This window comes from Geotrypetes seraphini, chromosome 2, assembly GCF_902459505.1.
Source record: "Geotrypetes seraphini chromosome 2, aGeoSer1.1, whole genome shotgun sequence".
NCBI classification, from domain to species: Eukaryota; Metazoa; Chordata; class Amphibia; order Gymnophiona; family Dermophiidae; genus Geotrypetes; species Geotrypetes seraphini.
Genome location: NC_047085.1, coordinates 105,982,193 through 105,996,066, shown reverse-complemented (window position 1 = coordinate 105,996,066; position 13,874 = coordinate 105,982,193). Strand labels below are relative to the sequence as shown.

The 13,874-nt window shown below is 43.5% G+C and overlaps 1 protein-coding gene across 2 annotated transcripts in view; it reads left to right on the top strand.

The window, feature by feature from the left end:
• The window catches only part of MTFR1 (mitochondrial fission regulator 1), a 75,102-nt gene extending 70,678 nt beyond the window's left edge, over window positions 1-4,424 (top strand). Inside the window, exons 8-9 of one of the 2 annotated variants that reach the window (XM_033933375.1) lie at window positions 436-604; window positions 3,486-4,424. In XM_033933375.1, the coding sequence (XP_033789266.1) occupies window positions 436-604; window positions 3,486-3,554 (238 nt within the window). In that variant the 3' untranslated portion in view covers window positions 3,555-4,424. The remainder of the gene's footprint in view (window positions 1-435; window positions 605-3,485) is intronic. The other variant, XM_033933374.1, reaches the window with a different exon arrangement.
• Window positions 4,425-13,874: the final 9,450 nt, after the last annotated feature.

The following is a 13,874-nucleotide window of genomic DNA, read 5'->3' as shown; positions in this document are numbered from 1 at the left end:
ATTTTAATATAAATTTGAATGGAAGTGACTGTAATTTTTGTTTTCTTTACTTTCTGGATGGATGATTAGCATAATGGAGCAGTGGCCTGAAAACCAGAGTTTTAATACCAATTATCACACTAGTATTCCTTGAAACCTTGGAAAAGTCACTTATCTTTTGTTGCTTCAGATAACATATTTAAACTGTAGGCTCTGTAGGACTAGACGATATTTCACCATTCTTCAGTGCTGCATGCATTCAGGAAAACTATAGCATTTTTTTTCTGTTTATCAAATATTTCATTATGTTTTTGTTTCTGGGATAAGTATAGACACATTAAATATGTTGACTAGAAGATGAAGGATTAACAACTCATCATTGTATGCCTTTTTAGTTTGGATGTGATTCCTTTAGAACTGAAATCTAACTTTTGTTTGCAATGTATTTCTTTGTAGATCACCAGAGGAAACGAAATCAAAACTGACTTATCCTGCTGATCCAGCAACACTAATTGCAGAAGCTTTGAAAAAGAAATTTGCATACCGTTACCGAAGTGACAACTACGATGAAATTGAAAGCGATATTCAAAAGTCCAGTTTTAAGGCCATTTCAGAAACTCCGCTGGTGAGCATCATTGCATTTAGTTGTATAACATCTACACAGTTTGGGCTTTGGGGTTTTAAATCTTTATTTTGGATGCAGCATCCACAAATGTTGAATTCTTAGTCATCCTACATGAAAGTTTTGTAATTGAAGTCACCCTTCATTCTCCCCTTCCCCCTCCCCATTATGCCTGGACCTTAACCCTAACGGTCTCTTTTACAAAGCCGCGCTAGTGGCTGCCGCGTGGCAACAGCCCCGAAGCCCTTTAAATCTCTATGGGCTTCGGGGCCATTAGCACAGCGCAGCCGCTAGCGCGGCTTTGTAAAAGAGACCGTAAATGTTGTTTCTTGTGCAATCCCACTTTATTCCGGGACCAGTGGGTTATTTCTGTCTACCTGCCAGGAGCTGTAGGAAGCCTGTCACGATCCTGGCGCTGCCCACCCAAAGGGTTAGGCAGAGTGTCTTATCACCACCTATAGGGGAATAGGCCAAGTGTCCTTTTCACCGGAGTTCTGTCACGATCCCTGCACCGCCTACCCAAAGGGTTAGGCCGAGTGTCCGTTCACCACCTATCGGGGAATAGGCCGAGTGTCCGTTCCCCCCAGAGCTCTTATGCTCCAAGAGGGTTTTTGGGCTTACCAAGGGTTAATCACTAGGCCCGCATTCCTCCCCTCGAAGGTCACCCAGGAGTTCTAGACACAATAGTTTCTGCATATCCTCTCTGATGAAACTTCTCCATCAATGTTACTGACTGGTGCCTATATTCGGCATTGGAGCTACAAATCCGTCGATAGCGGAGAAACTGGGCAAAAGATATACTGGTCTTAGACGGGTACAGGTACATGTTGCTAAATTCTAGAAGGGAATTGCGATCCGTATCCTTCACAAAGATAGTAGTGTTAAAATGTCCATCCAGGATCTCCAATCTCACAACTAGGAACAAGATTTGTGTCCGATATGTCATCTCAAAACGCAAAGCAGTATGACAAGAATTCACATATTCTCTAAATTTGAACAATTCCTCCAGGGACCCCTTCCACAGACAAGAAATGTTGTCTATGAAACGGGCCCACTCCATAATCTCTCTGAAAAAACAAGAGGGATATATGAATTGTTGATCAAAATGTCCCATGAATAAATTTGCAACCATCGGGGCAAAGGTCGCCCCCATAGCCACCCCAGACAGTTGAATGAAGAATTGATTCTCAAACAAAAAATAATCCTTCATAGCTAAAGCACACAACTCAATCAAAAAATCTGGTGGCATCAACCAAGAGCGTGGGAGATGGCATAATGCTTGATGTAATATCTCAAGAGCCTCATCTTGAGGGATTGAAGTATACAGGGCAGTGACATCAAATGTCACCAAAAAGGTGATCTCTAATGCCCTACAGTCCCACTCCTCCAATAATTTAAAAAAATGGGTGGTATCCTTTAGAAGAGATCTCACATTCGACAAGCAAGGCTGCAAATTGATGTCAACTTACTTGCATACTCTCTCAATCATAGAAACGATGGGCCTACCAGGGGAATTCACAAGATTTTTGTGAATTTTAGGGAGCAAATAAAAAACAGGCACCTTGAATAACCTGTGTGTAAGACAACTATATTTAGCAGTGGTAACAAAGCCTGATTGTTTGCCCCTATTCACTATGCTCAATAGCAAACTAAAAAATTTTGTCGGATGGGTCCTGATCTAAGGCAAGGTAGTGTTGCCCCTGTCCCAACTGGGCATTAGCCTCAGACAAATATTGACTCCGTCCCCAAATAACTATAGCACCCCCCTTGTCCGCCCGCCTGATGACTACCGAGGTAGCAGAGCATAATTTAGTCACGAAAGGCAGTCAAAACAGGATCAAGCGGACCGGGGGGGGGGAGGGGTTCAAGCAGATTTATTCCTCACCACTGAACGGTCCAAACAAGAACCATCAGATTGTGAGAAAAACATATGCAACTGAAGTTTCCGGATGAAAATTTCCAAGTCCACCCGGAACTGAAATGGAGAATATTTCTCCATCGGGACAAAAGATAATCCTTTGGCCAAAATAATTTCCTCAGCCTTAGACAGGACATAATCAGAAATGTTTACCACAATTGATCGGCATGGGACTGGGACCTGGTTTGATATTTCCTGCCCCATCCTCTGCGGTGATTCCTGCGTCCCCTGGGCTGTCTCTGCTCCCTGTCCTGATCTCCACTCTGAGATGTATCCTCACTACCACTCGATCCCCCCCGATGATAATTGGAACCTGGTCACTTTTTTCTTATGGCCCCCTTGTTCAGGGGTACCAGTCTCTCGTTTCATCCATACATATACAAAACCCGAGGTGTAATCCCTCTGGTCTCTGAAATTTTTTAATTTTCTGCTGGCGCAATTCACTTCTAAATCTATCAGATTTGATGCGCATGTCACATAATTTTGCTTCATATGACTCAGAATTTTTTAAAGCCTCAGTCTGAATCTGTTGTTCACCCTGGATTTTAACCTGAGCTGTTTTGATCAAAAGCAGCATCAGATCCAGGGAACAACGATTCAGGATCTTATTCCACTGGTCGACAAAATTAGGATCATCTTCAAACAACCGTGGAGCCCGAGTCATCCGGAGTCCAGGGGGAATGATTTCTAATTTACAATAGTCAACCAAAGAGGCACTGTGTAGTTCTAACTGAATCAAATCCTTCTGTTTATTAAACAGCTCTCCCCACCTGTCATTTTGCACTAAAGTGGAGCTATAAACTTCCCCAGATACTGATCACACTTAAATTTGGCAAATAATTTTATTTGTGTTTTATGTAAATTAAAAGTCATTTTTTGATTTATTATCATTGCCAGTACCTAAATTTTGTTGTGCTGTCTTGCCATGGAATTAAATTTTAACTATTGTTTGTTTGTTTTTTCTAGTTTGGACAACATATGCTAAAATCTACAGGACAAATGAAGACTTTGATTGAAAAATCTTCAGATTCCTAAGACCATGATTTTAGATGATGTCACATTGGTTTTTATAAGCACATATTCTGTAGCTAATGAGACAGTATTGCAGTATTCTTCATTGCAAGGCCTAGAGGCCAGTATTGTCCCCTGTTGACGCTGTATGGCTCCCTTTCTTCCCTCAAAAATATGTACTCCCCTCCCCCTTTCACTTACATTGTCCAGAAGCTTTCTGCTGGCACTTTCTCCAGAACAGCTGCCCTATTTTCTTTCAGGACTGTGCAGCTCTCACTGAGTTTGAGTTTTATAGCATGTGAAACTGCAAAGAAGTTTGGATGACATGCAGATCACGCTCACCAAGAGTCACAGGATGCTGGAAGAAATGTAGTGAATGTGCCAAAGGCTCTGGGAAAGGTCAAAGGTATAAACAAACCAGAGGGAGACCCAGCTTGGAGGGACTGGGGACAAGATGATGGTAGCTGATTGAGAGGAGAGAATAGTGGGAGTTGAGACAGATAGGACTGGGAAGAGTGAGTATTGGGAGAAATTTGGTTTGGGGAAGCAAGATGACTGAGGGAAAAAATCTGGTAAATTAAACTTTATTTATTTATTTAAATAAGTCCCTCTGAGTGTGCCTGAGCATCTGTACTAGATGTAGCATTGGAGAGAATCTGGGCATCATCAGTTTTGTCCAATACTGGTCCTGGCTTTCTCATTGAAGTCTTTTTGCTAATGTGGCCTCCACTTCAAAAATAGTGACAATTACTGTATTAAGACTTTGTTAAACAGGACTTTAAATGCAAGTCATTGCCAGTATTTATTTATTCATTTAGCTCCCCTTCTCATAAATAAAGATATTTTATAAAGTAGGTTGATTTTATGGCAAGAACAGTTTCTTTATTTTTTTTTTTTAAAAAAGGAAGTATTGTAGTATATAGTATGCCATGCAGTTTAGTGACAATAGCTTTGGTCACTGGTTCCCAATCCTTTCCTGGAGGACCACCAGGCCAATCGGGTTTTCAGGCTAGCCCTAATGAATATGCATGAGAGAGATTTGCATATAATGGACGTGACAGGCATGCAAATCTGCTCCATGCATATTCATTAGGGCTAGTCTGAAAACCCGATTGGCCTGGTGGTCCTCCAGGACAGGGTTGGGAACCACTGGCTTAGGATATTTGAATTGTGTGAGTTCTATGAAAAAGCTGGAGGTTTTCATAAGTTTATACTAAGTGGTAGTGTAGATCCAGGGTTGGAATAAGCTTCATTACTTAAAAAAAAGCAGTGGTAAATTCATGTGTACTGGTTCAGAATCCAAAGTCACACATTCAGTGGAGGGCTTAAAATGTTTATGGGAGGATATTTATCATCATAGTCTCAGAGAATGATTTTGTAAAGGAATTATACACATTTCTTGCTGAAGATTGATTTTCATAATATTTGAATGCAGAAGATTTTTATTATTTTTTTTTTTTACCCCTTTCATATTTACAAATTTGAAAAGTACAATTAAGCTGTATGGGATTTTTTTTGGGGGGCGGGGTTAAATCTGACCAGATATAATTACTAGTATTGGGCCTTATTTTCAAATGCAGTTTCTGCTGCTCCTATTTTTTTAGATAAATTCTTTTGTGAATTGACAGTGAGGTAGAAATTGATGTTTTTATACATGTAATAATTTTAAGTAACACTACATAGTAATTTACAATATTAAGTGATAGAATTCATTGGTCTATTTAATTTTTTTTTAATATCCAACACAAAATAGAATAAAACAATACAGTGGTTCCAAACACTAGTTATGCAGATACAGATCAGAGAGACATTCACTGAATAATTCTTTGACTTAAAATGTAAATGTCATCTCTCTTGTTCTGAGTTATTTGAAGGAAAAGCTACACACAAAGATCCTAAAGAAGTATGGATTGTCAGCTTCAGATGAAGTGTTAATGTATTCTATACATGACCCATTAGGTGCCAAAAAAATGGTGCTGTTGTGAAAGTTGCTTGTTTGTTTAGTGGTCAGTAGTTTGAGAAGGATGTGGTGTTCTAAATGCTGCATACTCATTTTAATTCAGAATGGAAACTTGAAATCGCATAATACTTGATTCATTGTATTTTCCATGAAAATGTTTTGCTAATAGGGTTTATTAGACTGTCTTACCAAAGCATGTTTTGAGATGAGGGCTTGAAATGCATAGTGTGTATATGGGTTAGAAAATAACCAGATGCTGTTTTTTACAAATGTAATAGAATTGAAAGTTTAAAAGGAGATGAAAAAGCTGAGATTTTTTGCGGAGCAAACACACACTTCAGCTGTATACCGTATATACTCGAATATAAACCGGGATTTTGGCCCAAAAATGAGGGTCCCGGTTTATATTCGGGCTGGCATCCTTCTAATTCTTTCACAGACTTATTGCAGGCCTCGGCTGGGCCACCAGGCTCTGAACCCTGTGTCCCCCCCCCCTTCCCTACCCTGTCCATCTTACCTCCTTTGCTGCTGGAATCCCTGGTGGTCCAGAAGTGTAGCAGGCAGAAGTGAGATTTCTGCTCTCCTGCTCTGCTGCTATCCTGGTCGGTCACTGCCGCGAGTTCCGGCTTCAGCCACTGAGTCGTACTGAGCGGGAGTGCGCTTTTGCACTGCTTTTCGGCACTCAGCAGCTTCCTGAATGGCTCCTGCAAATTCACAGCTGGAGTAATTTAAATACAATAAGTAGAGTTCAAAAACATCACATTGTCATATTTGATTATTAAGATTCTGGCACGCACACAGTTGGATATTTAATATTGGTTTGTTTCACATAGACCCAAAGACAGAACCCAAAGGGTTTATGATTGCTGTGGTGAGATCATTTCTCTCCAAAAGCACTTCATACATTTTAAACAGATAATCATTAAAGTCCAAACAGAGAAAGCTTGATCTACAGAGTTTTAAAACAACCAGAAATCTTAATTTCAGAATGTCCCTAGGGTGGTGTCTTTTGTTATCTGTTGTTAAGTTTACTGACAAGCATAGTAGTTGTGTGACATGGAAAGACAATGTGTTTTTTAGCTGGTCAGTTATCAAGTGTAGAAAGAACTTTGAAGTAGGAGTCTCAAAGGATAACCAACAGAAATTTTACTTGCCATGCTCTACCATTAATAACAGAAAATAAGGCTCACTTTATTTGTCACCTTTTTTGGTGTTTTGCTCCTTTGAGTAGGTAACCATAAATCCCCACTCCACCCCAAACTTCTACTCAACCTGTTTCTACTATACTCATATCTTTCAAAATCTTATTTAAATTATATTATTTAGCAACTCTCTAGACCTGTATAGGTTAATCTTACAAGCGGGTATATATCTCATCATGACCAGCAGGTGGAGACTGAGACAAAATTTTGGAACAGTACATATCATGTGACCCCTCCCTAATTACCTCAGTCTTCTCTGTCTCCAGCAGGTATGATGAGCTGTAATTATCTCCCTTGGTAGGGCTGTTGGAATTTGTTTAGGAATTTTTTGTCCCTTTTTGTTGCCGGATTGAGCTTGGGTGGACCCTATTTGGGGGTTCGTCCGACTTCGGGGGTGTCAAACCCAGCGGGTCTCGAGCGGGGTCCCTCCCCCCACTTTCCTTCACCTCCCCACATTTTTGTAGAGGTGCCTCAACAGTAAGCTTTACCCCCTGGTGGTAAGGCATATTGTTTAGGAGTCTGTACTGAAGGGGAAAAAAAATCCTGAGGTGGTGCCAGTCTGAAGGGTTGCTTTCCCTTTAAATTTGCTGTATTTTTCAACTAACCGGCACTTTTTTCTAGCTAGGTTACTTATGGAGCAATCAGCACTTCTCAGGGGAAGAAGTGCTCATTTTGCTCCAGACACGAAACACTCGTGGCCGGCCTGTGCAAGCGGTGTACAGGCCGGTGCAATGCAGGAGCTCCGTTGGCAGCGGCTGCATGCATCCAGAGCTCCCCGCCGCTGGTGCCTCGCAAGTTGGCTGAGTGCAGTGGGGAAGTCCGGTCTTCCCTCACCGCCCACAGAGGGTTTTACTCAGCCGCCGACAGTGAAGGTAAAAAAGGATTCCCTTACCGCCAGTTTGGCTGGGGACTCCCTCTCAGCTGTTTCTAAATCAGTTGATACCGGCTTGCCTGTTTTAGTGGCTGGGACTGTTCAGGCTTCCCAGCCGCTACAGGCCCTGGAGAGTTTATTTTTGGTGGGAACTTCACCATTTTTGAACAATAAACCCTCCATTAGCTCTGCACCTCAGGTGACCTTCCCCCTGTCTTGCAAAACGAGCAGGTTTATGCTGGAACCCCTGCTCGGGTATGCAGTCCCATGGGGCCGCCGGGGAGTTTTCCCTCTATTTTATTTTTTAATTTATGCAGAGCTTATTTTCAGGCAGCCTGGGGGTTTCCAGTTGGCCCGGGGGGTTTCAGGGGAAGTTGTGCCCTTTGCCCCCTTCTAATTCTTTCACGTCCCCGCCTCCTCCTCCCTCATCCAAGTGCCCGTGGGTGGTTTGGGACGAAGACTTGTGGTCTGAGGAGCGTACAGATTTCGATGAGGACCTGGACCCTCGGGGGGACCTCCAGGATCCTCTTGAGGGGATGGCCGCTGGTAGTGGGACCTTGTTTTTTTCGTCTACCGGCAAGGAGGCGTTCGCGGTGCGCCTTTTTCACAGAGACGAGCTCCCACTTTTGATTCAGCAAGTCTCCTTGGTTTTAAGGAGATGCCACCTGAGACCCCGCAGGTGGGGGACCCTCTTTTCCTATGCATCAGGATATTCGGGATATTGTTCTGGTGCAATGGAATATGCCAGAGGAGCCGTTTCAGTTTTCCTGCTCCATGGCTTGTTGTATCCCATCCCGGAGGTGGATAGGGCTACTTTGAAGTCGCCAGTGGTAGATGCAGTGATCTCAGCTATTTCAAAGCAGCATACAGTGCCCGTAGAGGTTGGTTCTGCCTTACGTGATTCTGAAGAGCGTAAATTGGAGGATCTCCTTAAACAGAATTTTAATGTCTCTGCCTTGGGAGTCCAGGCAGCTATTTGTGGGGGCTCGTATCTCACGCAGTGTTTCAGTGGACTGAGTGTATTCTTGACTGTGAGTCTAATGATTGGTCCGTGGTGGATCAAGAGGTCATGAAGATTGAAATGGCAGCCTCCTTCCTTTCCGACGCCCTCTATGACTTGGTACGGTCCTCTGCCAAGTCTATGGCTTTTGAGTTGGCTGCACGTCATACCTTGTGACTGTGCACTTGGTCGGCGGATGCGGCATCAAAGACTAAACTCACAATTTTCCTTTCAGGGGTCTTTTTTGTTTGGAGAGGATTTAGATAAGTTGGTTCAGACTTTGACAGACTCTAAGATGCCCTGCCTGCCTGAGGATCGTGCCTGTCAGGTGGTTAGAGGGGCCACTGCTAGAGGGCGTCTGCAGGGTTTCTGCAGATTTCGCTCTAGCCATGGGGCTGCTTCTTTCCCATCTTCTGGGTTTTCCCAGGGGCGTTTCTTTCACCGCATGCAGTCCTTTCAGGGAGCCTGTCAGGGGCTGGAAATCCTACTGCCACTTCCCTTGCAGCCCATCCTGTCCAATGACTCCTTGCCGGCGCCACCACTGGTTCCGGTGAGCACCCGGCTCTGTAAATTTTCTCACAAATGGGCAGAGATCACATCCGATCAGTGGGTCTTGGAGGTGATTCGGGACGGCTATGCTTTAGAGTTTGCTCATTCCTTGCCAGATCATTTTCTAACTTCTTGTGCCAAGTGGAAGAAGCAGGCTTTTCTCCAGACCCTTCAAAGATTGCTAGATCTCAGAGCTGTGATTCCAGTGCCCCCTCAGGAGTCGGGCACCGGCAGGTACTCGATTTACTTTGTGGTGCCCAAGAAAGAGGGGACTTTCTGGCCCATCTTAGATTTGAAAGGGGTTAACAGAGCTCTCAGAGTTCCGTTTTTTCATAAGGAGACATTGCGATCGGTCATTCTGGCGGTTCAGCTGGGGGAATTTCTAACCTCTCTCGATCTGGCAGAGGCCTATTTGCACATTCTAATCCAGACCTCTCATCAGCACCTCCTTCATTTTGCAATCTTGGGCCAGCACTTTCATTTCTGTGCTTTCCCTTTTGGTCTGGCAACAACTCCCCAGACGTTCACCAAGGTTATGGTGCCCTTCTCTGTCCATCATAATAGTGAAAGTAAAAAGTGGGCAGATGGGATGAGCCAATAGTTTCTTATTAGCCAGTGTGTACTGAATCACTATATGCAAAGGTAAAGGGGATGAGACTTGCCTTTCAGTGTGGGTACAATCAAAGCAGTTTACATATTTTAGATAGGTACTTATTTTGTAACTGGGACAATGAAGTGTTAATTGACTTGCCCAGAGTTACAAGGAACTGCAGTGGGAATCAAATTCACAACCTCAGGTTATTGAGGTCACAGCTCTAACCATTAGGCCACTCCTCAGCTCAAAGTGTGTGCTGCTGATTGGAAGTACAGGTTTTTTTCAGTGAGAGGGGAAGCAAGTAACACATTGATTTCCAGTCTTCACTATGGCCTGAGGCCCGGATTTTATAAATGGTGCCGTGATTAGCAACTGCCCACAAAAGCGGCACTAATCATGTGTAGTCATGAATTCACCCAAAACTTTGGTCCGGTCCAGTCCTAGTGAACCAGCAATAGCACTAACGTCCCTCCCTGACGAAGAGACGATACCTGGGTCGGGGGGACAGCGACCATAGTTAGAACAACACCAGCTGAGAAAAATTTTAAAGTCACATCACATGGTTTACTGGTCTAAACGAGGATTAGCATCACTAATAACCACCTGACTAAGATAAGTACATCTCCTTTCTATTGCTAAATACAGGTGGTTTGGGGACTGTGAAGGCAATGATGGTCCCCTTGTTAACCTCGTTTTGGTCATTGCACTAAAACACATTGGTTATAAGGTCTGAGCACTTCACTTTTCATTTAATTTATGATTTAGCGTTTATAATAGCTGTGATTATAGAAAATATTTGCTGACTTTCATCACAGAATTAAACTGATTATTCCTCCTGATATAATCTAGTCATGTGATGGTACCATTTATAGAATTGCGTTTGCATCACAGATGGGTGTTACATAGGCCTACATTTCCAGTGCCTATCAATGATGAGAATCGCAACTACAGAGGCGCCTACTGACACATAAGGGTACTTCCGGTAATAACCACGCCTATTTTATACTTAGGTGCCAGTAGGTTCCTCTGTGGTTGTGGTTCCTGCACCGTTTTTTTGTAATGACGTTTTAATTGCTTTTAAACAATGCAATCAATTTTTGTGTGAATTAAAAGCAATTAGACCAATTACTTTAGACGGCAGTAGGGCAGACCCCGCTGCCTAACTTTCGGCGATTGTTGTAGAATCCGGGCCTTAGGCTTTGTTTGGGATTAGGAGTAACCAAGTGGTGAAGTCCTGGAAATTAGCTAATGCTTATTCTGTGTGTGTCAGTATGCCATCAGATTTCTGCCTCAGGTTGAATAAATACTTTTTCTTGTTCTAAATGTCATTATTTCCTTGAAAACCAAAGACTGGCAGGCTTTGGGGAAGAAGGTAGTCACAAATTTTATTCAAATCTCAGTCCAGATTCACTTTATTTTCAGCAAGTCCTTGTATATGATTGGAGGCCCATATAGCCATCTGTGGTTGGGTATGAAGAAGATGGTGTTTGTAGATGATTACATTAATATCCAATATATTTTCACATTCTGTTACATGTTCATAGGAGTCCATACATTCCATGCTTGCAAACTACTTGCAAAAGGGTGTCAATCACGTCTTTCAGCTCCTCCACCAGCGGAGTATAACTCCCGCTTCAATTTTTCCTTCTGCTAGTGAACCAAGAAGAGGTGTTTGAATCTGCTTTGTTTTTTGTTTTTTATTTTCAGGCCTTTTTACTCCATTTTTAGGAGACTTTGGTGCCAGAGGACCCCATATTTGGGGCTACTCTGCCTGGGAGAAAACACAGACTCCACCAGGGCAGAGTGCAACTCCAGGGCAACCCTTGGGTGTACCTGATGAGCCAGCCTGCTTTGTGTTACTTCAGGGCTGGGGGTCTGATGCCCTGGAAGCCTGTTTACCACCTTATTTATTAGAGATTTGAGTGCAGACTGTGGGGGCCCTGTGTGAATATCTTTGGGTTTCAGGGAGCCGGCTGCATTTTATTCTCCCCCTGATTGCACCACAAGGATTTATGGGGGTTGAGCTATCAGTTGCTTCCAGTCTGACTGGCAGCCCAAAGATTTCCAGGTCTGGACTGTACCACAAGGATTTGAGGCAAAAAGTTATTTCCACTTCAATCAGGTTGAAGCAAAGCTTACACAGGCAGGCACCAGCAGCACTGTGAGTACAGCCCATTATTTCCAAAGAGGAAAATGTGTGTATGGGGTAGTGTGTTTGAAAAGGTTGCATTTAAGGGTTTCTAGGGCCAGAGATAGAGTTCCCCACCTCCAAAATCCCTTTCCCTGAGTTGTTGGGGTTTTTTTTTAACTTTCAGGGGAGCCCCCACGGGCTGTTTTTGGTGTGATTGTTCTGATGGTGACTTTTCTTCTGGACCTCATAGTGAAGTCTGTATTCCTGATGGCAAAAGTCTCAGTGAGACTGATATCGGAACTGCAGGCTATTTCTTGTAGAGCCTGGGATTTTCTCTGTGCACAGTATCTTCTTTCCTCCCGAAGGTTGTTTCAGATTTTCATGTCAACCAAGAGGTTTGTTTACCCACTTTTTATCCTATGGGTTCGAACAAGCAAGATGAGATATTGCAGAGGCTAGATGTGCGAAGAGTTCTACTCCACTACCTGGAAAGGACAAATGAGACTCACCTTTCCAACCATCTTTTTGTGCTAACTAGTCAGTCTAGACTAAACAGACCAGCTTCCAAGGCTTCTATCGCTAGACTTGGGAGTTCTGATCGACAAGTCGATGAAGCCATCCACACAATGTGCGGCGGCAGCAAAAAGTGCTAACAGAATGCAAGGAATGATAAGGGGATCATGAATAGATCAGAGAAGGTTATCATGCCGCTGTACCGGGCCATGGTACGCCATCACCTGGTGTACTGCGTCCAGCACTGGTCTCCATATATGAAGAAGGACACGGTACTACTCGAAAGGGTCCAGAGAAGAGCAACTAATACGGTTAAGGGGCTGGAGGAGCTGCCGTACAGCAAAAGATTAGAGAAACTGGGCCTCTTCTCCCTCGAACAGAGGAGATTGAGAGGGGACATGATCGAAACATTCAAGGTACTGAAGGGGATAGACTTAGTAGATACGAACAGGTTGTTCACCCTCTCCAAGGTAGGGAGAACAAGAGGGCACTCTCTAAAGTTGAAAGGGGATAGATTCCGTACAAACGTAAGGAAGTTCTTCTTCACCCAGAGAGTGGTAGAAAGCTGGAACGCTCTTCCAGAGGCTGTTATAGGGGAAAACACCCTCCAAGGATTCAAGACAAAGTTAGACAAGTTTCTGCTGAACGGGAACATGCGCTGGTGGGGCTAGTCTCAGGGTGCTGGTCTTGGACCTGAGGGCTGCCGCGTGAGCGGACTGCTGGGCATGAAGGACCACTGGTCTGACTCAGCAGTGGCAATTCTTATGTTCTTATGGATTTGCTTGGATCTCTCATATAAACAAGCAGTATAACAAAACATGACAATTTTGTCGGTGTATATTGGCTGTGGCAAACAGCCACCTATTTCTATCAAAGCTCATTCAACCAGAAGTTTGGCATCTTTATAGGCAGAGTCCCAAGCATTTCCACCCAAAGAGATCTGTAGAGCAACTACTTGCTCTACTCTCCATCCCTTTTACAAAGTTCTACAGATTGGAAGTGGCAGCTAGAGAGAATGCCACTTTTGGGTCCTCAGTCTTGGAGGCAGGCTCATCTGTCCTCTCTAGATGTCTGGCACCACTTTGGTTCATCACCTAATGTACAGATTCCTGTGTATATGTAACGGAATGAAAGATTAGGGAGAAGATTCTCAAAACCCACTGGTCGCTAAACTGGTTCCAGCCAGTTTAGGATGGAAGTATTCTACCAGCCAATTCTTAAAACGTCTCCCCCATGGTCTTTTCCAAACTTCCTGGCAGACTCCGACTTTGCCATGCAAATGTATTGCAATGAGGTCATTAATATTTAAACAAGCACTATTATTGCCAGGTGATTCCCTATCCTTGCTGTCCTACATTTGCAAGCAAAATTTTCTGGCAGGTCAGCTGTTGTAGTCTTACTTTCTGGTTAGTGCCTGAATGCTGATTAGCTCAGGCATTGACAGAAAAGTAAGGCTTCACAATTCAGACCTGCCAGAAAATATTGCCCCTCCCCCCAGCAGGAGGGATGCCCACTCCCTCCCA